The sequence below is a fragment of the Lethenteron reissneri genome, chromosome 42, assembly GCF_015708825.2.
Source record: "Lethenteron reissneri isolate LAM-NWPU_2019-01 chromosome 42, ASM1570882v1, whole genome shotgun sequence".
Classification (NCBI taxonomy): domain Eukaryota; kingdom Metazoa; phylum Chordata; class Hyperoartia; order Petromyzontiformes; family Petromyzontidae; genus Lethenteron; species Lethenteron reissneri.
Genome location: NC_083820.1, coordinates 4,083,949 through 4,110,784, shown reverse-complemented (window position 1 = coordinate 4,110,784; position 26,836 = coordinate 4,083,949). Strand labels below are relative to the sequence as shown.

Genomic DNA, 26,836 nt, shown 5'->3' with positions numbered 1-26,836 from the left:
GGATAAAATAGGTACAACCTTCTTGTAAGTCAACAATGGCCATCCTGTGATGCCTCCCACCATAGGAATGAGGACTTTCCATCAATGGTTAATAAAACCAACAGACTCGTGCAGACAAGACAAATAAAATGTAGAAATAATTTAGCATCTAATTGCAATCAAAAATTAAAAGAGTTTATAAAAATAACTGTGGGATGGAGGGGGGCATGAGATGTCCATTAAACAACCATGCGACACATACTGTGATTCAAAAAGCACATACTCTCAAACACACTTAAGAGTTCCTCTTAACTGTGAAAAAAAGTTACACTAAAAAAACAACAAAAAGGGTTCAAGAAGCAGCCCAGGTTATTAATAAAAAAAACAACGAAGTTTCAGAACTCATTCGCCCAAAGTTTGTAACACAAACGAGTTTTTAGCATCGCTAGAAAGCAGGCAGACTTTCGCCTCACTTAAGAAACATTTTCCCCAGCAGTAGCAGACGGGGGAAGCAGGCTCTCGTAAAAAAAAAAAAACTTGACAAAGGAAATGCACGGAGCGCCGCCGTCAACAGGTTAGTGATTTGCGTAAACAAATGTGAGCGCTGCCCAATATTTTTGATTTAGCACTCGACGCAGGAGTGTTTGCGAATACACGGGCTGCCGCGTGGAACGCTGGGGGATCCACACGGCTTCAGTGGAAAAGGCCGCCCCTGCATACGAGGGAACTCGGTGGCCGTAGGGTCAACGAGACGTAGGTTCTTTAACGTTTTAACGAGCTTCAGGTGCTGCTTCAAGGGTTGCATGCACAATCGGTATTCTCGTTACGCAGCCGATAGAGCTGACAAAGTCACTTTCGGCACCAGTTACTAATTGTAAGTTTTTTTTTCTAAATTCAAATATATTTTTCAACTTGCTAAATACAATAGGGTATTGAGTAATAATGATGGGGTTCCTCAAGATGCATTTTACGACCCTCTGGGTACCTCCACTCTCCTCAATTCTTCATTAAGAGAATTACCAAATATTCCAATACGAGAACCCCCCTAAAGGGAATCATCAGACTCGGATAAATGGACAATTAGCAACGATTTCAGCCAGAGCGGCGAGATGCAAGGGTGAAAGATACTGGAACGTGGATCAGGCGCAGAGTTTGGTTGTCTTCACAAATCCCTTGGTGCTTAGCAAAGCCCCTTTTTGACCTTTTGAGTCCTTCATAGACATAGTGATGGGCCATGTAGACCCCTGAACGATTGCCAGTGTTCAATAGAAATCAAGTGAAATCTTTACTGCACAATAACATTCCGCGTATTATTTGTTGCTTTAGGCAGACGAATATCGAGCTCGGTCCCTCTCCTGTGGTTTGACCACGCCATTCAATTGGAAGGTCACAAGGTCATATCCTGACTTGGGGATGACCTAGACCGATAAGTCCATCGGGGTCCATGAACCGCTTTGTGAGAACTGAAGTCAACAGCCTGTAGAGCTCATGCACCTCTACATGTGTTTATGTGTAGTGACATAAATGGGGTCACAATGGCTGCTCGCGCCAGCTACCGTCACAAGAGTGGAGCTGTGGGTCTTGGGCCTTTCTCGGGCACCAGAGTGGGTATGCCATGGAAGTGGGCCCTAGGGGGCATAGTTCTGGTGACACTGAGAGAGAGGTCGAGTGAGGACATGACAGTCTGAGTGACCCTGAGTGGGCACGTGATCAGACGAGGTGGAAAGGGGGGCCAAAAAGAGGGAGAGAGGCACACGTGACGTAGGGGCCGGAGCCTTCCGGAAGGATCTGGAAGGGGGCGTGGCCAAGGGGGGAGCCCGGCCACGCCGCGGCCGATAAAGGCCGAGTCCCGAGCTCCGATCGGGGCTGTTCTATGGAGTAAACCCTCAGTGCTATGTCTCACCGACCTTCGGTCTTCGCTCGGCATCGTGGGTCAGTCAGAATGTTACTGACGGACCCGGTTATAGAGTTGTCCCGTTGTGGCTTAGTTAATACTCAAGTGGCTATCACCTATATTGTTATTCCGTACGTTTATGTCGTTAAGCGGTTGGGGTGTTGAAATAAACGTCTTGTCTACAAGTCAAGTGTGTGCCTCCGTGAAGAACACTACATATTTCGATTTAAAGCTTTCGTGATTGCAGGAATTCATCTTCTTGGTTCTTTCGGTAAAGTCACGTAGAAGGGAAGTAATAAAATAATAAAAATAAAACATAATAAAATAATTCTCACGACGTTTCGGCCAGAACGCAAGAACCAAGAAGATGAACACTACATATGTTTAAAAGTTGTGATTGCCTCAGAATGCATAAGCACAGAAATGAACTACATTACAGGCAGAGCCTTTGACAGCGCCCTTGCCAACATGTAGCCAAACGGCTGGCTTAATTAGTCATCATTTTCAAGCCGATTCTCTCTTATAGATTTGAAGCTTTCGTGACTGCAATGATTCATACTCTTAGTTTTTTCGGTAAAGTCACGTAGGTAAAAAATGAAATTAAAATTAATAAAAAAAACAATAAAAATCACGACGTTTCGGAGGCAACACAAGCTTCCGTCTTCCCCTGAAGACGGAAGCTTGTGTTGCCTCCGAAACTAAGAGTCCGATTCTCTCTCTTTGGTAGAAGACTGTTTGGTAGAAGACTTTAAGTGACCTCAGGGAGTTCAGAGCCTTCCTCGGGCTGGATGCTGTTACCCAGAACAAAAATGCGCTCCTAAACTTTCTCGTTTATCATTTCAAAGTGGCGAGTCCTGACGAAGCGACGAGCGTGCGGGCACGTCTTTATATACGGCACGTTCTGCATCGCGACAAGGGCTCTGTCTCTCCGGTGACCAAATGTCCGAACAAATTTTTTTTAGAGATTGCCGAGCACAACTTAAAAATTAAGAGTTCCTTCTGTGAGAGAGTCACTCATCAGAATTCTGGCATACAACTGGATGCTGATATTGTAATTCAATGAAATATTACCATACATGCTTAAAATAAATTAATTTCCTCACCAATAAAAAAATACTTTCTGATTACCCATCAGTTTTACTGAGCCTCAAGGCACACATTTAAGAGGGTCCTGCACATCACAATCATATTGAGCATTTATATCATGCCATTCATGCAACGGCATCATGCGACGTTGCACAATTCCCCAAATATGGAGGCGCGTTTCGATTAAAAACATTAGTGAGTGTTTACACTTGATGCATCAAATCTGGCTGTGACGGTCCCACCTGATGACGGAGACTTGTGTTGCCTCCGAAACGTCGTGATTTTATTATTTTATTTTTATTAATTTTAATTTCATTTTTTTTACCTACGTGACCTTACCGAAAGAACTAAGAGTATATATAGTGTTTACACTGCCCGTGGCAGGAAACAGGAGCACCCGGAGAAAACCCCACTCGTGCGAGGGGGTGACACTCTATCCCAAACTGATGGGACAGATGATGCGAGTCCACATTTCCTGTACTGCCTTCTCCTGCAGAGCCAGGGTAAGGCATCTCGACGCCCCCACGGGAAGGGAGTTTCACAACATGTGTGTGCGGTGATCCGACAACCCTCACCTGGATTAAAGCGCGTGTCACCACTGCCCGGCTAATGTTACCTGCATTTTCTGTTTTGTCTGTGGGAGGAATCCTGAGTACCCAGAGACCAGAGAAACTCCAACGTCAGGGGTAAACACAAACTGCAAATACACTGCCGTTGCACAAGCTATTAGTAACTTCACCTCCAGGTCGTTGGGTTATAAGCACACGCCACCACGTTTTAGAGTGGATAGGAATTGTAATTCACTGTGTTACAAAACACTGTGAATTACAAAATGTTCCTGGGTAGTAAGTGTTATTTCCTAATTGCTTATGCCTCAAAAGTAACATAGCATGGATATTATTCCCCACAAACTTTGCTTTTGTGACCAGGACAGTTGTATTTTGAAATTTACCTATTTTCAATGAGAAAACGTGGTGTGGATTTGTGTCATTCCTTCACGTAAAGTCCTGGTCACAAAATCGAAGTTTGTGCGGAGTAAAATCCATTTTATGTTACTTTTGAGGCATAAGCAATTAGAAAATAACACTTACTACCCAGGGACAAAAATAGTGTTACATATTGATATATAATTGTCAGGGTTAAACAGCATGAGCGGCATGCGCGCAATAAAATGCGTTAATACATTTGATGGGGAGTCGGAGGGTGAGGGGTTACAGGATGTGGAGCATTATAAACAAACACATTGCCCCTAACTAATGAACATTGAGATCATGGTGCTCATTCAGGAACCCATAATTACCAGACGCTTAAAAATACATTCTATTTAATGTGCACAATTTGCGAACACCAAACAAAATTGCTTTAAAAAACGTAAATATGGCGATGCATTACTGATGGTGTTACTACTGTGGAAAAAAAGACCCCATGGCCAAAAAGCTACTGCAGCTATACAGGCTGTGATCATTAATGACAAAAGGGCTCGCAATGCTTCGTGCGTTACATGCGGATGGGTGGCGCTGTGATTATAGTGACCTGTCTCACAATCAGAAGTTTGGAAGATAAAATCCAGGTTAAGGGTCAACTCAGACCTTCTTCCCTATATGGTTGATATAATAAATTAATGCAAGGTTAGAGGCAATTGAAAAGAAATAATCTAGTTAAAGCGATACTCGTACAAAATTGTGAATAGAAATTACATTATGACGAGTAAATAGGTGCAAACGTAGACAATTGTAAGAAATCAAGACAAACGCATTTATAATGTTCTGATAAGGAAATTGGTGTCGGGCAATGGTATTGTATCTGTTTATCAGTGCCAGATGTGAAAGAATTTACTGGAATTTGTATTGAGTTTTGGATCATGGTAAAGAAAAACGGAGGCACGGCTGAGATTTCAAAGGTTTGCCTGCCCAGTGAGTGTGGAAACCTCACCATTGGGCTCAATGTTGCCAGTCTTAACCAGTGCCACCTCGCAGGAGGTATAGATGTTCACGACCACTTGTTGCAGAGGTTCACAGTTCGAATGCAGCAGGCCGCCCTGCTTGATACTGCCAGTGTAATAACCGAAACGATAACGTGCACTCCCTCTCTGCCTCACTCATAGCGGACGTTAAAGATTACCCCTGATCTTCTTGGTTCTTTCGGTAAAGTCACGTAGAAGGGAAATAATAAAATAATAATAATAAAATAATTCTCACGACGTTTCGGCCACAACGCAAGCAGCCGTCCAAAACGTCGTGATAATTATTTTATTATTTTATTATTTCCCTTCTACGTGACTTTACTGAAAGAACCAAAAAGATGAATCCCTGCAGTCACGAAAGCTTTAAATCGAAATTCCCCCTGATGTCATTCGCAAGAAAAGCCCCGTCTCGTGTGCCGGCATCAGGGTCCAAATTTGCCAAATTGGAAAGAAAAAGAAAACACCGTGAGTTACTCCATTGGGATTATTAATATCAACCACCATCCCCTACTGGCAGACGAATGCCCCGGGTGGTCACTCTTGCACACGAGACTTATTTTATTCTCTTTAGTTCTCACCTCGTTAAACAACGGTAAAGTCACGTAGGTAAAAAATGAAATAAAAATTAATAAAAATAAAATACTAATACATAAGTGATTTTTTTTAATTAATTTTAATTTCATTTTTTACCTACGTGACTTTACCGAAAAAACTACGAGTATGAATCCTTGCAGTCACGAAAGCTTCAAATCTAAAACTTGAAATTGAAAGTAGTTCCACCAGTGTTTATTCCGGAGAAAGCTTACACAGGGACTCCTACTTATGATCAAGTTAGGTTTCAGAAGTCTGTTTGTAAGTCGATTTGTTCGTAAGTCCAACTTTACTCCTGTCGATTCCAAACGTGTTGTACGACGTGTACACTAAAGACGGGGAATGGCTTTAAAAGTTGCATAACCTCCTGTAGATGTAGATGTCACTGGTTCTTCATGTTCTGCAGATGTCGATGCCACCACCACCGTCTATTGGGCGGCGGTTGAACTCACGACTCGCGATCCGTACATGCAACTGGACATACGAACAGGCTTGTTCGGATCAGGTTTGTTCGTATCTCTGAAAATTCGTAAGACGAGTGTTCGTAAGTAGAAGAGTTGCTATATTCACTGAAGAAGTATCTTTAATTACCTGTTAAAGTTATAAGTAAGCATGCATTGTCATTTAAAGTTGCATCTCAGTACAGTAAAAAAATTAATCCGTAAAAACAAAGTTTTTCACTATAAATCCTTTATATGCGTATTCAATGGGCCACAACCCAGCCCACATTGGTCTTTGAAATGGGCGGCTAGAGTCCTCTCGTCCTCTGGCTTGAGATGGCTGCCACCTATGGGTCAGATGATTGCCTGCCACCATTAAGCAATTGGTAATTAAATATTTTAAAAAATTCCTAAAAAGTGTAAAATTTTGGAAATTTTTTTTCAGGAAAATACATTGTCACGCACAACAAGTCTGTGTGCAAAATGTCAGCTCGATTGGATCACGGGAAGTGGGTTAAAAAACGACCGAAAGATTTGCACGGTCGTAAGCGCGCAAGCAAGCAAGCAAGTGAACTTAATATAAAGGATTTAAAAAAGAGTTTAGCTATCTACTGTTCACGGGGCTTTCATAAAAAACATTTAAATAGCTCTTGGGATAATTCTAAATTAATTCGTTTTCATTTAAATCAATGGCTTCACAGTTAAAAGGCAGTTCATGGAGATTAGGTCTGTTTATGCCAAAATATACCAGTGCTATCTTAATGTCACCACGATTTCACAACAAGAGCATTCTTAAAGCAGCAAGACAAACTGCACTATTGACTTAGTATCCGTGATATTATCTGGCATTTTTAATTGTTATTTATTTTTTACTCCTTAAATATCAGCTGGGAAACAATGCCCTATGTCAACCCAGTGCCAAGAGAGAGCCTCCCTGAGTCATGGTGTGGTCATTGTTTCGCTCAACTTCACTACGCTCGTAACCGGTTCATCTTTTCACTCAGCCGGAAATTAATCGAACTTAGTTTCCCCGGTTGTAGCACAGCATGGCAAAGCACTACACCGCCGCTCCGCCCCAGGAAACCATTTACAACGTAAAAAAGCTGGTAATCTAGCCGAGGTGCACAGAAAGATAACACGAATAATAACTCACCAAAATAAAGTCATATTACGAGGATCATTGCCTGAAACACGAGCTCGTCTATTTTTTCCTTCTATAAGCCGTGCAAATGATGACAGCAGTGCAACGATTTCAGCGTTAAGGATTCAATATCCTCGTATTGAGTCACCCTTGCTTCGCATGAATGCGATGAGTGCATTCTCTTTATGCCTCTCAAAGAGGACACAGACAATGGCCTGTGATAAAGAACTTTAGGGAACTTTTTTACAGTTACACAGATTAGCAAACAGTTTGTGTAATGGTCAGAGATACAATTATTCGAAGGGCTCCTCTGTTGACATTATTTTTCAGGGTTAACTCAGCCCACCTTCCTTCTGCAATTGGTCAAATGAACTCGACTCCACTGGGAAGCGAACAGCAACTTCCCTGTTGTGAACCAAGCATGGCCATCGTAGTGATGTTGGCAAGTGTCCACACGCAGTGCCTGGGAGAGGCACTTTCGCAATTATTCTTTGGTTCTTTCGGTAAAGTCACGTATAAAGATAAAATAATAAATTAAATAATAGCATACTATGCTATAGCATACAATGCTATTATTATAGCATACTATGCTATTATTTAATTTATTATAATAATAGCATACTATGCTATTATTTAATTTATTATTTTATCTTTATACGTGACTTGACCGAAAGAACCAAAGAATAATTCCTGCTGTCACAAAAAATCCAAAATTAAGATTCACTTTCTCAATGTTAACGATGATGGAAATGATGAATGAAGATGATGATTGACACGTAGGCTTTTGCGACCAATATTATTCATAATAAAGGTTTTTTGGGTTAGATCGCGTAAATGTAAATGTGTTGTTAACCGGCCACCACCCGACACAGCCAATTAGTAAGGTTTGTCACGTAAACAGATCGGAAATGTTGTGGGTTTACTCTTAAACACACTGGTGTGCTGAAGTAGTAACTAATTGGCACGTCTTGTTTACGTCACAAACATTAATAATTCGCTGTCGGGTAGTGGTTGGGTTAACGACACATTTATATGTACACAATCGAACCCAAAAAAAACGTTATTATGGAGGATAATGATGCTGCTGCTGCTACTGCTGCACAAGCCGCATCCCCAAAGCAGAATTGACACGATTCTGCAGAGCGATAGGAAATGTCGCCATCGTTGGCTCCTCCCTAACCATGCTCAATAGAGGGCATTCCACACTTGTCGGAATAGGCAGCAATGGAATGGGCTCTTTGAAGTGTGGAATGGGCCTGGCATGAATCGCAAAGTTACTAAATGGGCTCTGGGGTGTCTCACCCCCCCCCCTCCCTCACAAACACCGGCCATCGTTCTGCCAAAGGGTGCCAAAGGGTGGCAGAACGATGGCCAATTGCTCGGTGATATCGGGCCTTGAGTCTCAATGGGGCTCGTGCCTGGCCATAAATTATGGGTCACGATGATGGATGCGGTTTGGGTGTCCATCCACAATCGGAGGCCTCAAAAGTTCAAATCCTCGTCGGAGGGGAGAGGACTCGGCCCGGCATTCCGCCAGGGTCAGCTAAACGGATACCCACAATGCAGGAAAGTGAACAGCGGTGGCTCTATTAAGAGACTGGCTCCTGTCAAGGAGATGTGGAATTTGTATCACTGCGAGTGCCAACATTGGAGATGAGCTCGGAATAATTGCTCTCGATTGAGCGGCAGGACAATTTGACTTTACTCTCCAATAAGTGATCTCATGGGGAGGGGGGAAAGGGGGGAGTAACGGGGGGGGGGTAACGGAGGGTAGGGGGGTTTGGGAAAGGGGGGGGGAAGGTCAGTAAGCAATTATTGTCATGTTGCCAAAAGGGAACAATTTTGTATCGGTTTGTATCCCCCGCATAGCAATTTGTGTTAGAGCACCTATGAAAGCCGACATGGCACACGAGGGGGTGGGTGGCCAGCACCACGCCCGGCCACCTTTGTCTCCCCCCAGTGCTGATGTTTACACCACGCACCGGGTACTCATTTGAGGCTGAGTCGACCTAGGCGAGGCCCATGACCGGTTCATACAACATGTCACCGGCGTTGACCGTGAGGGGGGAATCGAACTCGTGCTGCCAAAAGGCAAAAATGCTGCATCGGTGTGTCATCACCTTCGTTGTTGTAACTGCGAACGTGTTTTTTTTGCAATGGGTGTATTATGCTCGGACATACCTTCATCCAGAAGAACCATATTCCCATGTTGCGTATGCCAGCCATAGAGGTCACCACAAAGTACATGGTAATGATGGCCATCAGGATATAGTCCAAAGGGAAAACCTGCGCACAAACACAATGACAAAGGACACCGGAGCCCGGATGACGCCATAACACAACGCATTACCACGCTTTCAAGTCTGCGGGAACAAACTCAATTTCTGCTACGTCTACTTACCTCGTAAACACTGTCAACAGTTATCGCTTTGAAAGCAAGTGTGTATGGTCCCTTAAGCAACAACTAACATTGCCGATTCTTTTTTACTCGTGCGAATATTTTTAAAAAGAACAATATTCACGAGGTTTTGCAGGAGTAATTTGAGATTGCACCAATGCAAATTATATATTACTAACCAAGGCATGTTTGTTTTCGATTACATATCTATAAACACACACATATATATAAAAAACGCATACTTTACTGGAGTACACCTCCACAATAAATACGTGCAATACCTTTTTTTTTTCATATAAACTTAAAAGAGGATAAACATAAAGAGGATGGCGAACTGTCTTTTGTTCACGCCAATTATAATTATGTGCACCGGATGACAATACAACAAAGGGTAAATTGCATGCTAATACAGACACGATGAAGGCGAGTTAAAGGATGAAAGCCTCTTCTGTATGCCCGCCTTTAATCTCGCTGATAGTGCTGGAAGGTCACAGTGAGCGTCCCGAGTGAATGCAGGAAGTTGCTCTGAAGCAAAGCGAATTAAATAGGCTCCCTGAACGTGGGTAATTGCGGTTCGTACCTTTAACCTCGAGGCAACTAGAGGCATGAGAAAACTGCAGCTGTGTTTAATGCCTTCGCATTGTGCGCAAGCTGCTGCAATCAACCGACAGGAACAGATATACCAACCCCTGCTGATCAGTCGACGTAAATAAAATAATGAACGGTGCACGTCACGACATTGGAGAAGTTTCGCGATTGTTTGCACGAGGGCACGCGCACCGTAGAAGCACGCGGTGAGGGAGGCGCGGTGGATCGCGCGATGCGCCGTTCGATTCCCAGCCACGGGGGAAATCGGTGGACGGAGTTATCCTGGTCCTCCCGCCCCCTTTCATAGACACCGAGCTGATCAACGCGGTGAAGTATGGTCACACAACCCAAATGCCGAGCATGTGGACATCTCCTAACCTCACCACACGCCTTGTAGGGACTGGGTCTTTGAACTGCGGTAAACGCAATGTTTATGCCGATGAGATGTACTAACGTGTGATACAGCTATTGTTCATCATTGCACCCGATAAAAAAAAACGCACGGAAGCCTCCATCGGTGAGTAGATAGTCAAAGGGCCGTTCGTTTTTAAATCATGCTTTCATCATCTATTCACTATTATCCATCATTAGCATCTTTCATCCACACAAAAATAATGTTGAATATTTAAATAGTGCTAACACTAGCTCCATGAGCAAATAAGATCCCCCGTATAGCCTTAATAGACTTTTTGGGAAAATGCTGTTAGCGAGCACTTATGAAGGCTGGCACGGCACACAAGGTGGTTGGGTGGCCAGCACCACGCCCGACCACCTTTGTCTCCCCAGTGCTGATGTTTACACACCGCACCAGGTACTCATTTGAGGCTGATTCGACCAAGCGGAGGCCCATTACTGGCTCATATAGCCGCCACTGGTGTTGGCCGTGAGCAGAAATCGAACTCGGGTCGCTGTGTTCAAAGTGCAGCGCGCTAACCGCTACACCACCGCTCCCCACCATGTATATACACACACACAGGCAAAGAATCCATCTGTTTAATCTCTTAGACTGTCTGGCGTTGTTAGATTTTTTTTGTTTAGTTTGTTGTCCTATCCCCTGCATCTCCGATTAGCACGGTTGGGTACGCACGGTGCGAAAGAAGTTCAAAATACAAACAGACATACCTACACTTGCCTTTGTCTTCCCAATTCCTCGTCCACTTTGCCAAAATCCAACCCATCTATAAAGGTCCAACCCATCCAACTCATCGTCAATTACACAACCTTCTTGGTTCTTTCGGTAAAGTCACGTAGAAGGGAAATAAAATAATAATAAAATAAAACATACTAAAATAATTCTCACGACGTTTCGGCCACAATGCAAGCAGCCGTCCTCAGGTGAAGAACAGGTCTGACGCTGTCTTTCCGACAGACCTGTCTTTTCGACAGACCTGTTCTTCACCTGAGGACGGCTGCTTGCGTTGTGGCTGAAACCTCGTGAGAATTATTTTATTATGTTTTATTTCCATTATTTTATTATTTCCCTTCTACGTGACTTTACCGAAAGAACCAAGAATCTGAATCCCTGCAGTCACGAAAGCTTTAAATCGAAAAATTACACAACCTTTATACTGCTGTGTCTGCCAGATACCTATGGGAATTCTGGTGACTGCCACAGCAACAAGGAGTTTAAAGGAATTTCCACAATCAGTAGAGATGGGCAGGAGCAGGGATATATTCTGACCTCTGCGTGTCACTACATTATTGTAATGCAACATTTTTTCCAGTTCATTAGCATTCTCATTTATTGCGTGTAAACGAATTAAACACGGTTTAGACCAATGGTCCAGTTTCCCCTTAGCTAACTCCCACGGGATATTAGTGCTTAAACAAAGTTAAAATAATAAAGCAATAATAGGAGACAAATCAATCGTTGTGCATTCATGGAAAATGTCCTTGAAACAAAGTAAACTGCCACATTGTTTTATTTGTCACCTAGCAGAGTTCACCCACCTTAAGTCTGTCATATTTTCAAAGCAGAGATTTTCGTCTTTTAAATGTGCTGCATTCGTTATTATGTTTACAGGGTCGGTGAATTAAGTCACGGGACAAGGGTGCTAACCGACAAGCTGCAATGGCTTCTCAAATTAAAACTTAAAAATAGAAAACCAGCGCTCTCTGTCGTCGGAGAAGGATCTTGGCGAAAGTGCATATTTTACCAAATCAATAAGTGCGTAATGGACTCACGGGTGAATTCCACCTCCAGCCGACACTTTGTTGCGAAGCAATCAATGAGAAGAGAGGAATCAAGGAGGCTCGCCATTGCCCAGCTCTAAAGGCCGGATCAATGGCACAACTTTATTATCAGAGCGTAAAATAATATTGTGGCTTTCAAAAAATTGGCCAATTATCTTGTGTGCTGAGATTCCTCATGTGTCTCGCCTTGCTTGAGCCTTCACACAAGGCCCCGTGGGTCCGACAAACAAATCCAATTAATTGTTGTATGCACATCCGCGGAACATCTGCAGCTTAAGGTGCAAATCGACAAAAAATCCTGGATAAATTTAAGCACGCCAATACTGACCTGAATGTGAATATATGCTTTAAATACATGCAAGCATGCAAATGCACTCTCTCTCAGACCTTGTTAAATGTTAGTCTATTAACGAAATGGCTGTAAGAAATGTATGATTACAAAAATATCATCGTAGTGAATATGAGTGGTGATGTATAATTGCTAAGGGAGTCACAGGCTACTTATTGATGTAGCTGGGAAATATTAGGCCTGGCCTGTTCATCCATTAGGCATCCATCTGTCCCAAGATACTTTGTTATCACGATAACTAATAAACCCCTATAAACCAATCAGTACCAAACCGACCACAACGGCCTACCAGTACACATATCAGGACCTCTGCAATATTTGGGCCAGATTTCCAACAATGTACCTTTAAAAAAAGTGCGGCTTATATTAAAACGAATAATGTGATTCCACATACTGGCTCAATTAGCATGCGGGTTAGAATGTTCAAGTGCGGATGGATGGGCATTCCAGACATTTGCATATGCATCTGCATGCTTCGGTGCACACACACGTCTCTTCAATTCCATACTTCATGTTGTTGCGTTTTTCGTCATTTTGGTGACCCAGGTCACATGCTTGCAAGCGAGGCTCTATATTGGTCTCTTCGGCCCTGACCCGGTTACATTAGGAAACTCGACTTGTGAGTCAGTCCGCCGTTCCGTCAAGTACACCAAAGCAGACGTGAATGGCTTGCCAACTTTCGATTTAAAGCTTTCGTGACTGCAGGGATTCATCTTCTTGGTTCTTTCGGTAAAGTCACGTAGAAGGGAAGTAATAAAATAATAAAAATAAAACATAATAAAATTATTCTCACGACGTTTCGGCCACAACGCAAGCAGCCGTCCTCAGGTGGAGAACAGGTCCGTCAAGTAGACAGAGTCTGAATGGCACGCTCCAGGCTTGGAGCGACTATTTATGCTGGGATGGAGGGGCGAAGAGCGTCTTGACAAAATAATTTGCATATCAAGAGGAATTTAGCATATTTATGGGAAATGCAGATATGCTATTAGCACTATGCATTTCACAAGTAGTGCTAATCGCTCTAACAAGCCGTAACAGTATTGTGTGGAATGACCAGACAATGTCACACTTCAGGAACATTCTTAGAAGAAGGCAAAAACAAACTTCAATGGACAGGTTTTAAGTAAAACTCGAACCTGGTGAGCCTCAACCAGGTCCAAGTCAAGAAAAAAGACAGAAAAGAGAAAGAGAAAAAACCCCAGAATTTCAGCTTCGTGAAGTTTTAATAACATCTCCTCCTCCTCCCCTTCCTCACCACCATCCTCGGAGGCTATCAACTCCTCTCAGCAAGGTAAAGTGATGTAAACAATTTGTTTAAATGTATTTATGCATTTATTTTCATTTACGTATGCATTTTAGTAATAAGTAGTGTCAAAATTATGTTATACAACCCCATTAATGTATAAAATGCCATATAAAAAATCTTTTCTTATACTCTGGAACGGATTATTTCCTTTCCCTTTATTGCTTATGGGAAAATTTCGTTTGCTATACGTCATTTTCGGTACAATTCCTACCTTCTGGAACGAATTAACGACTTATACCGAGGTACCACTGTCGTATATTTTAAGTAAATAGTTAAAATACTGAAAATTTTCATTTTGGCAACAGGAAAGAGACGGTTAAATGCCAATCTCTACATTAAAAGGAGCAGTTGTGGTGTTGAAAGGTCCAATCAGGAAACGTTGTACATAGCTGTTTAAGCTCCAAGTCCGCAAATTGTGAATATTTCATTGGTCGGCTGAGTCGAGCGTTACACACGGCGATGGGAATGGTTTGCAAGACGTCTGGAAGATCTGAGATTTCTTGACACTGGTCACAAAACAGAAGGGGGGAGAGGAAAGCGGCTTAAATAGAGTGCAGACGGGGTAGATCTTGTTACTTTGGATTTAGGGGTGGACAGAAAAAAAAAACACAACCCAGATGATCTTCTTTGACCTTCAGAATATTTAATCCTCGTAAAAAAAAGACACCCACGGCAGAATGCCTGTGGGCTTGCAGTAGGGAGGGGTAGTGTAGCGGTTAGCGCTACGAAGCCGGCAGAGATCTGAGTTCTATTCCCGCTCACGGTCAACACCGGTGACGATCATCTGAACCGGTACCTGGGCCTCCCCTAGGTCGACTCAGACTCAAATGAGTACCTGGAGCGGTGTATAAATATCGCCACTGGGGAGACAAAGGTGGCCGGGCGTGGTGCTGGCCACCTACCCCCTCGTGTGCCATGCCGGCCTTTATAGGTGCTCGCTAACAGCACTTGCTCCAATAGTCTGTTAAAGCTATATGGGGGATCTTTGTCTTTGTTTGCATGGTGAAAGTTTGACGATGCCTCCCCCCCAGCCTGGGTTATGAGCATTATTTTGAGAAGTGATCGTATGAAAATCAAATGTAATCCTGTGCAGTATTTAGGATGTTAAAAGTGATGCAACTTCAATAGTAATGGATGGCATTCATGATTAATTCATTTACATTAACATATGATAGTTTCAATTACATTCACAAATAACTGCATTATATAGCAGGTGTGTACCGATCCTTTCATGTTTCACACAAGAGTGATTCTTGACTCCACAATACAAAATTGTGTCCGTACAAAGTCTCTTTGATGAGTGTATTAGTGACTACTTCTGTGCCCAGCAACCTGAATTTGATGAAGGAGGAGTGGGGGGGGGGAAGAATCCAGACCATGTTGTCCTTCTCCCCCGCACCACCGATGATCACGGTTGGCTACGTACGGTGCGAAAGAAGTTCAACGTACTGTACATACCGCATCAGTGGCCAGAGACATATGAACCAATCCCGGTGACCCACCACTTCACCAACCCACACTGACCAATGTGGTGATGTACGGTCAAACAACAAATTTGACCGACAAGGAACGATTGTTAAAGGACCCATCTTCTTGGTTCTTTCGGTAAAGTCACGTAGAAGGGAAGTAATAAAATAATAAAAATAAAACATAATAAAATTATTCTCACGATGTTTCATTCTTCACCTGAGGACGGCTGCTTGCGTTGTGGCCGAAACATCGTGAGAATTATTTTATCATGTTTTATTTTTATTATTTTATTACTTCCCTTCTACGTTACTTTACCGAAAGAACCAAGAAGATGAATCCCTGCAGTCACGAAAGCTTTAAATCGAAATGTTAAAGGACCATCGATATATTTTTGTTGAGATATTTTGCATGCAATTGGTTCACGTCATTACTCCAAACCACTGGAATACTTTACATTCAACATGACCAAACCCCGATGAACCTCGAAGGGCGCGAATCATTGGACCGCTATTATACCGTGACTGTAGCGTCTGTATCATGATATGCCCCGCAACTGGCTAATGCTGTCCTCGGAACTAAAACCAAGCCTGTTCAAATTATCATTTGCCTCTTTTCATTTGTTTGTGGAATCATTTGAGCATATTTAAAAAGAAAGGGAAAACAAACACATTGAGTAATCGGTAGATGCCAGGCAACTGCGATTCAAACGGATTCTGAGAACAACCCAATATTCTGAGATGAACAGCAAGGTAATGTGATGATAGGTAGTAATGTTGTGGTATTGCATGGCATTGCAGGTACTGAATGGTGGCTGCGAGAAACGGTGGAGGGACTTTTGGTTTACACTGAGACCCAATCACATGTATTGGTTCCCCGTAACCCACTCAATCCTAACAACGCTCACAAAACTAATTTAACTTGCAGAAAAAATGCGTGTCTTCCAAGATGCAGCGAACATCATTTATTTTTAATGTCCTTACTGCCCAGCATGAACATTCATGCAAGGTTGCCAACAGCCTTCCGAGCGTAACTGCCCAAAACCCGGGGCACCGTCTTGGGTTTATTGTTAAGCCGGCCCCCTTTATCAGCTGTTCTGGGAAATTCCACATCCCCATAGTAGGGCCCAGTCTGTTTTGTGTTAACGTCTGCCAACGTCCCTTTGTATGCACCGCCAGTACAACTGAATAGGAAATTTGTAAGGCAATGGTAGCTGTCATGGGTGCAATTATGCATCGATTCGTAGAAAAATTTCGAGTCTTACGCTCACGATACAAGCGTCGAATCGCTGAGAAGAAGAATTGTTTTGTTAAATGCAATGGTGTGCACATCAACCCTGCAGCCACTAGAGGAATTGACATTCAAAGGAGTATTTTTAAAAAGGGATTCTTTAACTGAATCGTGACAATCCACCACAAAGTATGACGATCCACTCATCTCCAGAAGGTTGAATCGCTCCACCCCACGTCACTATGTAACCAAATAGAATGCTATGCATGTGCACTTCAAATCTTCCCATTGCATTTAACTCTCAACATTGAACCTACACATAATACACTGTTAAAAGTGCATTGCAATGTAATCTGTAACAGTATAAACATTTATATTTCATGTGTTTATTTTGCAAACGTGCCAGGACAATAAAATTACGAAAACTTTACAGTTGCATAAAATTACGGGCAGAAAATTACCAACCGCATGTGTTTGATTTGGCCTGCAGTTCCCCTTCCTGTAATAGTCATTATAAGTATGGCAGCCACTCTGGCCTAGAATGCCAAACATCGTAACGAGCAATGCCTTCACAGACATTGGTCAGTCTCCAATGCACGATTCTTCCAACAGCGATGATTGCCATGGCTCATAATCCCTCCTCGCTGCCTGAATGCGCAACGCACGCATGTGTGAAGCGTGTGTGTGCACGTGCGCACGAGCTTGCGTGTGTGCGTGCGCGCGCTTGCGCGTGTGCGAGCATCTCCACTTATGTAAGCGCAAAAATAAAATTTCGGGTGTCTGAACGTGATTCATTTTTTTTTTATCTCAACGCGATTCATGTTGCGTGTGCGTATGTACACACTGCATACGCCGGGAGGTGCAAGCAGTGGGTCCACACTCGTTCACGTGTACTGCCATATGAAGCCGGCAACCCGAGTTCGATTCCCAGCCTCGGCTAACATCAGTAGCGAGCGGCGTCTGAATCGATCCTCAGCGCCCACTTCGCGAAAATATGCCCTGACCATCGTGGGGAGGTATGGTCAAGCGGCCCTCATAACCGACACGATGTGAGCATACCATTATGCAGCAGGATCTTGATAATGAGCTGTAAATTATCATTATTATTTTCATATCATCAGCCATGATTTATCCACTTTTGTCAACATCCTTTACGATGTTCTCTTTTTATGTTTAGTTTGTTGACCTTCCCCCGCACCTCCGATTAGCGTGGTTGGCTACGTGCGGTGCAAAAGAAGTTCAACATACATACATAGACTCACACAGAGACCAATAATTTGTTGTCCTTCCCCTGTACCTCTGGTCAGCTAGGTTGGCTATGTACGGTGCAAAAGAAGTTCCAGCAAACACCTCGCATGGAACCAAAGTTGAGACCTTCCCAGCCCCCCCCCCCCCCAATAATTTAATCTTACCCGATTAGTAAAGTCAAGTAAGCTATAACGAAACAATTAATTTTTTTACCAGGTCAGGCCCACTGAGCTATAAAGCTATTTTCAAAAGCGACCTGGCCACAAATGATAGCTCAACAAAGTGGCTTATCACGTGGATATTTATAGCAGCCAAACACTCCAAACCCATGTTGATTCTAAATGTGGAGGGAATAACTGGAACACCCGGAGAAAAATCCACGCGACCACAGGGAGAACATGCAAACTCCAAAAGCACAGGTGTCAGGGTATACTTGGAGTGTTAAAATGTACCCACAACCAACTGCATACCTGGCGAGGTAGTCAACATCTCACCACTGTGGCGCTCCTATCAGTTTGAGGTGTCAAATTGATAATCGGGGGTATAGTTGATTACTTCAATAATCAGATATCCCAACTATTAGTGTCATTCACCATTACACAAGTTACAAACAGTGAACATCACAAAGAACATTATGGCAATGTTCTGCATAAATGAATGCAATGAATGGCAGGTGCCACCCTTTGGGCATTTATTTTTTGGTTCTTGGCTGAACACAGAGCTGGCTGCTGTCTTGTTCCACAATTAACCAACTGCTCTGTTCCCTCCGCAGGTCTTTTGGAAACATAGGCATGGGTTCAGAAGTCAGGTCGAGATGACACACCATAGAGCCCCCCTCAAAACCCATGGGAAACGGGAGAGAAATTGCGAAATTTTGGGGGTTGCAATGGGAGCCAAATCTTAAGTACGAGGGCCGGCAGCACCTCGCCCATTGTGCCCAGCTTGTTTGCAGCAAAATGGCAATAAACAAAGCGGAATGCAAAACAGTCGAGTCAAAATGATACGTAAGGGAATGTTACTCAAGATATTGTCGTGCCAGCCAATGACACTACAGCTCTCGATCATTTGAGCGGGAAGACTCTTTTGACTCGACCCTTTTGTATAATTAAGCGGTTCATTTTTGTTGTGCGGCACAACACGCTATGCAAAAAAAAAACCCACAGCAATTCTAACACGTGGAACTTGATGCATTTATAATTTAGCATACTCAAGACAAATTAACGAGTCGATGCATCATTCTACCCCGAGCAGCAATACGCGCAGATGTTAAGAATTATCGCCTTCACAATGCCAGGCCTATAGGCAGTCAAAGTGACTCTGCTCAACAAGCAATATGGCAGAGCCCTCTCTGATGTCAGCCCTAAGCCAGCCATTGAAATTCCACATTCCTACGATGGGAACGAGTCTATCTAATAATGCCTTGTGTTGACTTCCGAAAAAAGTGGCACTCTGTTGATTCTGGAAAAACGATAGAAATGGTAAACTCATACCTCAGGATTTCAACTCGCAGCCTAATAACGGTAAGTCGCACATTAAAGCATGAATGCATTCATTAATACCCCCCCCCTCCCCCTTTGGACGAGAAGGACTCATAAGTGACGTCATCACATCTACCACTTTATTTAAGGAACGAAAGAGTAGGATTTCTCCACAAATCTGGCTGTCGCCTGATGAAGCTAGTTGTAATTACTGGCAAAGCGTCGTACTCAGATTGTAAATGTTGTGCATTTGCTCTCCAACACACCGGTGGGCTGTACTAGTAATGAACTGGCATGTTGTTGTTTACGTGACAAACCTTACTAATTGGCTGTGTCGGGTGGTGGCGGATCTAACGACACATTTATATTTACTTGATCTAACCCAAAAAACCTATATTACGGATGATATTGGTCGCGAAAGCCTACATTAAACTAACACACTACGCACCAATATGAATTCTTGCACTTTGTGGTATTTGTTAGAATGCTCAATTAAGACGCATTCCTTGGATACAAACTGCTGCAGTCTAAAATTGCAGCATCATTTATTTGATTTTCCCATGCATTGCCCCATCCTGGATCTCAAGAGTCTCTGAGGAACCGGCTCACGACCGTAACATGGACATTAGCCCTCGCAGCCATCAGATACATCTGCCCAGCTTGTTGCTAATGGGAACAGATGGAAATCCAAAATAAGGGCAACGGTGGCAATTCCTTCTTGAACGCGCTGAAGTTAATGGCACTGCAACTAAAACCATCTGCATGGTTAGAGATGATTAGAATTGTGCACGGATGTATGCTGGTAATAGGCCAACACTGTTGTTTATACCTGGGAGTAAAAGAAAAACATAACGGAGAGGCTGTGCAGGCTCTGCGTATTTACTACCAAATACCTCCTAATGGAAAGCCGTTCATGTGCCATCACTTAAAATTTGCCATTGCTTTTAAGGCACCCATTTGTAAAGAGTGGCCTCCAAATAAAAGCTATTCAAGCACGCCGCTCCCTCGCTGATGAAGGGCCGATGGCGGGCCAGCATTTTAATGCCTAAGTTGCTACGCTACAAGGCAGTGTGTCATTATTCATTTGCCGCACCTTTTTGGGGGCAAGGGCCTTGTCTTATTTGGGGGGGGCCCTTGTCTTTTATATGCTCGTGGAATATATTTTTTCGTTTTCATTAAACATAGTCGGCCGTAAAAGCCAGATAGGTAAAAGGCTCCGAGGTTTAAAAAAAAAAAAATTTGATTGCACCCCCGCTATAAGGCGTACCAAAGCTCAGCCCGGTAGCTACTTAACAGTGTTGGGAATTTCTTGGCACATAGAAAACAACCAGAGGCCGCAGGTTGATGCCACGTGTTGGATAGCTCAGGAGCGAGGTCAGGAGGTGATTGTGTTTTTCTGTCGCAAAGAGTGGTGGTGGGTGTCTGAAACCCGTTGTCTACAAAGCGCTGTAGAAGCTGATTCACCGAGACTCTACAAGAAAAAAGGTGCCATGGTGGCTAGATGTTGACTCCCTCGCCTGGTATACAGAAGGTCGTGGGTTTGATCGCGACTGTCACGCCTGCTGTATATTTGGATTTTGCATGTTCTCCCCGTGGCCGCGTTGATTTTTCTCCAGGTCCTCCGGTTTTTCCCTCCACATTTAGAAACATGTGTTTCGAGTATTTGCCTGCTCTAAATGTCCACGCGATAAGCCGCTTCATTGAGCTATCATCTATGGCCAGATCCCTTCCAAAAAAGAGCTGCATAGCTCAGTGGGCCTTGCCTGGAAAATAAAAAATAGTTTTAGTTTAAGTAGACGCGCCTCGAAGACACTCCCGAGCCGACTTGCCACTCACAACCGAGCGCGCTGGATGCACCGAACGACCCACTCCCAGAGGTCGCAACCGGGTACCCGATACCCGTACCCTACCCGATACCCGGCTACCCGTACCCAGCCGGGTACGGGTACCCGTTTGCGACCCTGGTGCGGCCAGGTATGGGTACGGGTAGACCGTGAGTCACTGGTGAGTCACCGTTTGTCACTCATTTCCCAACGTCTTGTCTCTTTTCACAATTCAAGTTCCTAGAATCAACCCACCCGTGCCTGCAACATGGCTTCATCCCAGAGGTCGCAATCGGGTACTCGATACCCGTACCCTACCCGTACCCGGCCGGGTATGGGTAGGGTACGGGTACGGCCGGGTACGGGTATGGGTAAGGAATCAAATCCCGTATGCGACCTCTGCCCAGTCCTCTCGCTTGTAAACACCTCTTGCTTGTTCTCGCGCTCCTATGGCTTCCGAATGCAAAAGTCAAGCGTTCTCAATAGAAGTGCTCACCGGCTAAGATAAATTGTACTTCGTAAAATAAAATTGTCTCATTACTATAAAACACCTCGAGTCATACAGATCTCGACAAAGGACACAGCATAATAGGCATTCAACAACAAATAAATACGAGCAACTGTTCTGTATTATTAGTTTTGATGAAGCCAAAATGAATGGGGCACACCAGCCTTTACAGTTCCCTTGGACCACACTTAGCACTGCATAGAACACAATGTTCGTGATCACAACCAGGAAGAAAAAAACCACTCCTTCATGAAACAAACTCATTCATGAAGACAAAGGTATGGATATAGGAACCATGCCCTTGACTAAAACATTGTGATTCAGCCCACCAACAGACACTGGATGTCCTCCCAGAGTCAACGTTTTGTTCGAAGACTGGACATCTGTGGAAAAAAGTTTCACGGCTCATCGGATTTCTCCAGTCTAAATAAAGAGTCTGATTCTAAAAAGGATTCTGCAGATAACTTATTTAAAGGAACGTTGTGATTCAGGGTATTGAAGCACCAGTACAGCAGGTTTTCCCAACCTCACGTGTGAGCGACCCACCACCACGCTCCGTCTATCTACGTTCACCAACTTACTCCCCATTCAAATACAAATTAACTAGTTCTACGCTGCACGCGCCCAACCATTGTTAAACAGTCCCATGTGAACCACTAAGGAATTAACTGCGTCAAGTGGACTGTTTTCGTGCGTACTACGTTCACACACACAAACACTAAGAACTAAAACTTAACGAATCGGCTGTATTAAAAAGGCAACGGTAACTAAACTAAACATTTTTTTGTTTATTTTACCAGGTAAGGCCCACTGAGCTATGTAGCTCTTTTTCAGAAGCGACCTGGCCATCACAAATGATAGCTCAACGAAGTTGCTTACGGTGTGGAAATCTATAGCGGCCAAATATTTAAACAATGCATGTTGATTCTAAATGTGGAAGGGAAAACCGGAGGAGCCTGGAGAAGAATCCACACAACCTACGGGGAGAGAGACACGCAAACTCCAAATATGCTGATGTCAGGATCGGGATCGAACCCACGACTTCCTGCATACCAGGCGAGGGAGCTAACATCTCGTCACCCGCAGGTGCATCACGTGTTTAACAATCATCAGGCGTGATGCAGCGTCGACAGAGTTCATTTGTATTTGAATGGGAGTAGTAAATAGGTAAACGCGGACATATGGAGCGTGCTGGTGGAGGGGTCGCAAGGAGTGAAGTTTTGGAAACCCTGTGGAGTATCTAACAATCTGGCACTGCGGCACTGTGGTTAGGGGCACTAAAGGTCATGCAGTAAAGTGCAATTCGCAATTACAAAAGGAGTTAATTACGGTCAAATTATTTGGTGATGCTGTGGTGGCAGTGGTGTACAAGCACAATTTAAAACAAAAAATGAACATTCGACAAGGACACTGCTTTAACAGGAAACCGTATATCATAGGCAATGTTTACGAGCAATGGACCTTCTTCACATGAATCAAACAAAGGCGGCGATACATTTTTTGTTACTCATAGTCACGTACCACGTCGGGCTATCCATCATTTGAGGGTTCATAAAATAAGTACCACTTTGTGAGAAGTCAGCAGTGGTTGCCCCGAGGATATCCTGGGCTCCGTCATGGGAATGTAGAATTTCCACAAAAGGCTCAGGGCAATCAACCGTCGCTTGTTCGAATATGAACACTAGCTCATTCTGGTAGCTCATTCTACTGGTGTTCTTGAGCCAGCGATGCAAACTTCACATTGCCTTGACCTTAGTTCTTCATTATTCTGTAGAGCACAACTGGGAAAATCTAAATGTCACCAGAACTTCTGGTCTTCAGCCGGCTAAGCCAAGTCATCCCGTGATTTTCCGGAGAAATATTCCTCTTTAACATTTTATTTTCTCTACGTCCGAGTTCACTGCCTGCCTTGCAAACGCGGTTCTTGTCTCTATGACATATATGTCCTAACCATCATAGGACAACGACATGACAGAATTTTGAAAACGATGCACTGGCTTCCCGCAAAGTGGAACTCAATTAATCAACAGTGGAGGGGATATCACGCATATTCCACTCATTGACCAATACAGACTCAAAGTAAATAATGCAAATCAGGTTACTAAACAATGATGGGTAAGGAAAGAGATCTCACCAAGAAGATGTTTTCTCCAGGCTGCAGGATTTTCACATCCGGGTGTTTCGACAACCAATCATGAGACCTTTAAATCCCTGTTGGTCTACGTGGCATGTGCAGCGTTGGGCCATGTTAACTGTAGTATACTGGCGTGTGCGTGGACCAGCAGGAATCAACATCTCTCTGGATTGCCTTGGTGAGATCTTTCCTTCCGTATGTATGCATGTATGTATGCTGAAATGCTTTCTCGCTGCAAATAGCCAACCATTCTAATGGGAGGTGCGAGAGGGAAGGACAACTAACTAAAGAAATGAGTTTTCAATTTAGATTGCAAAGCGAAAAGCTTCAGTGGATTTCTAATATCGGAAGGAAGAGCGTTCCAGACGGCCGCAGAAGCGCATCTGAAAGCGCCGCGCGATGCGGTGACCGTCTTTGTTCGATATCCTCGATGTAGAGCGAGGATATCGACATCGCCCGGCTCTCAAACACGTCTGGCCACCCTTCTCGTGCGCCGACGAGACGAAGGACCTCTGGTGCGTGTTGGGCTCCTCACCGGCTGGAGGTAGAGGAGGGCCAAGTTGATGGGGTTGGGAAGGGTCACGTTCAGCAGCAGGAACCCAGTTGAAAAGCCCAGGGAGTGCATCGCTCGATCCAGGCTTGCGCACAAAACACACGGGAGCCATCGATTACAGAAACGCCACGTGAAATGTATTTTATCAGTCTGACGTGAATGGATCTGATACCGCAATTCTTCAATGTGATAAAACTGTGTTTGTTTAAAAAAAAAAATCTATTCTGTATCAAAAATAGCAAACCTTACAGAAACAGTTTGGCCAGATATTGCAAACAGAACTTCACAGACCAGCCTCATATCTCCCAAATATTATTAAAGGCCGTGCAAATGTTTACATAAGTCTTACAACATGCACACAGGAAGCCTATATGCAGTAGCCCTGGGTGAGATTCCCTCCACAAACCTGTACTGACCCGCGTGGTGAAGTATAGTCCAAACAACTTCCTTAACTGACACGGTTATTGAGAGGCCTTCATCCAGCAGTTTATTCACAAAAGAGCCATTCAATATTATTAAGTTTTGTTACGTACAGATGTTAGTTCAAATCACAGAAAAGTGTCTCACTGCTCATGTCTGTTGGCAGCCGTGGGCCAACAGAGTAAATTCCACAGTCTCATGGTGTGTGCCAGAACATTCATGTGATTAACACAATTGACTTAATACAAAATTGCATTCCTTTTATCAATTACATTATATATGCGTTTATTTATATACATGTAATGTGCTGCTTTAGATGATAGTGGTTTTTGGTACTGCAACTAATAATGCTGCGGGCAGAAGACACCATTTTAAAAGCATACGCAGTATACCAAGGGGACAGTTCAATTGTCACACATTTGTAAGCACCTGGGAGTCAAACCCGAGGTCACACTGAAGGTCACAGCAGCTCCCAAAGACACCCAGTCACGCTCCCACAAGGACACTTTCCTGCTGACGGTTGATACCCGTTCTGATACGACACACACTCGCGTCCACCGACGTATTCCGACGGTCTCCCCTGGAACCACATGCTATTTAGTAAACGGCCGACTATGTGCGCAGTTGGCTGCGCGGCGAAGCCCGAGCGGGGTTAAATTATAACGGGGACTTCGTATTTGCTTCGACGTCAAACAAAAAAAAGAGACACATGTAACGTGTTCACAGGCACGCCGCTCCATACCGCGGGTGGACTTGTGCTGGGAGATATTTTTATGAGGCGAGTCTTTCGAAAAGCGGTATGAGGTATTGCCACCAAAAACAGTTCGTCGCAGCTTACCTTGACAGGAACAAAGTCACGATGATGAGGAGGGCGACAAGGGAAAGCGCAACTCCCAGGACGATCTAAACAAAGAAGGCGGAGGGAAAAAAATAACAATTAGCGAGCGCCGCATCAGGCCGAGCAGATAAGTGAAAAGGAGGCCAAATGTGTCTCAGAGAGGCACCGATTTCCTTTAATGACATTTTGTTTCACAGAGACTCGAGGTGGCGTCAAAAAGGAATCGAGAGCCGGAGCGTCTTGGCCGCTCAAACGAGCGATGAGGCAAGTGTGAAGCAATACCATTGGTGCCAAGCCAACCGTGGAAATGTCACGTTGCCATGGCAAGAGCCGGTCGCTTCGTGTGACAATCGTTGGTGCCGTTAACGTGAATGTTGGGTTAAGTGAAGATGACGATTGTCGACAAGCCCAATATTAAGCTGAACAATGTTCATTATAATCTTGTTCATAAGCATTTTGAATGGCTTTTCCTGGAGGCATTCATGAGTAAGATAGTTTTATAAGGTCTGAAAATGTAATAATCCCTCCCTCCCCCTCCCTCAAGATCTGTAGTCCTCTATATATTCAGGTGCTATTGACCAACTAATGAGTGTTTATATGTGAGAGGAAACCAGAGTACCCAGAGAAACCCACACATGCGGTGGGACAACACTCTATTCCATTATTCCATACAGATGGGAAAAATGCAGTGCACATTTTTGCTGAACCACCTACTCTTGGAGAGCAAGGATATGGCTCCTCTTCAATGCCCACGGGAAGGGATTTTCACAACGTTTGTGTGATCCGTCAACCCTCGCTTTAACAGTGCAGTATATAATGCTGGCTTGTCTGAGCCAATGTTGATGCCTCTAGTCCTTTTAAACTGCAATCTTCTTATTCTCACACACCGTTTAATTTGATTACTCCACTGCCTTTTTGGATATCACTGGGTGTATGTTCCATGTCTTAGCTACGATGAAAAAAATGGCCGTGCGTGATAAGGATTTCTAGATAAACAAAATGGCTGAAACGTCTGCAACTTTGTTCTGTTGCTGTTACTAAATAGCTGCGTTTAAATTACTAATTAGCGATGCTCAGCTAATTGCACCAGTTGTTTTTCCCAGCTGATAAGATGCTGAATGGTAACAAAAAGGGATCTTTAAACTTCTCCTGGAACCAGATAAATATTAATTGTTTTAAATGCACTTTTACACAGAAAGGCAATTTGAG

General features: G+C 43.8%; 1 protein-coding gene across 1 annotated transcript in view; it reads right to left on the bottom strand.

Moving 5' to 3' along the window:
- LMBRD1 (LMBR1 domain containing 1) overlaps nt 1–26,836 on the bottom strand; it is a 358,364-nt gene that overhangs the window by 102,447 nt on the left and 229,081 nt on the right. Inside the window, exons 10-12 of the mRNA XM_061568975.1 lie at nt 25,628–25,692; nt 24,352–24,454; nt 9,276–9,380 (exon numbers count right to left, since the gene is read on the bottom strand). Of these exons, the coding sequence (XP_061424959.1) occupies nt 9,276–9,380; nt 24,352–24,454; nt 25,628–25,692 (273 nt within the window). The remainder of the gene's footprint in view (nt 1–9,275; nt 9,381–24,351; nt 24,455–25,627; nt 25,693–26,836) is intronic.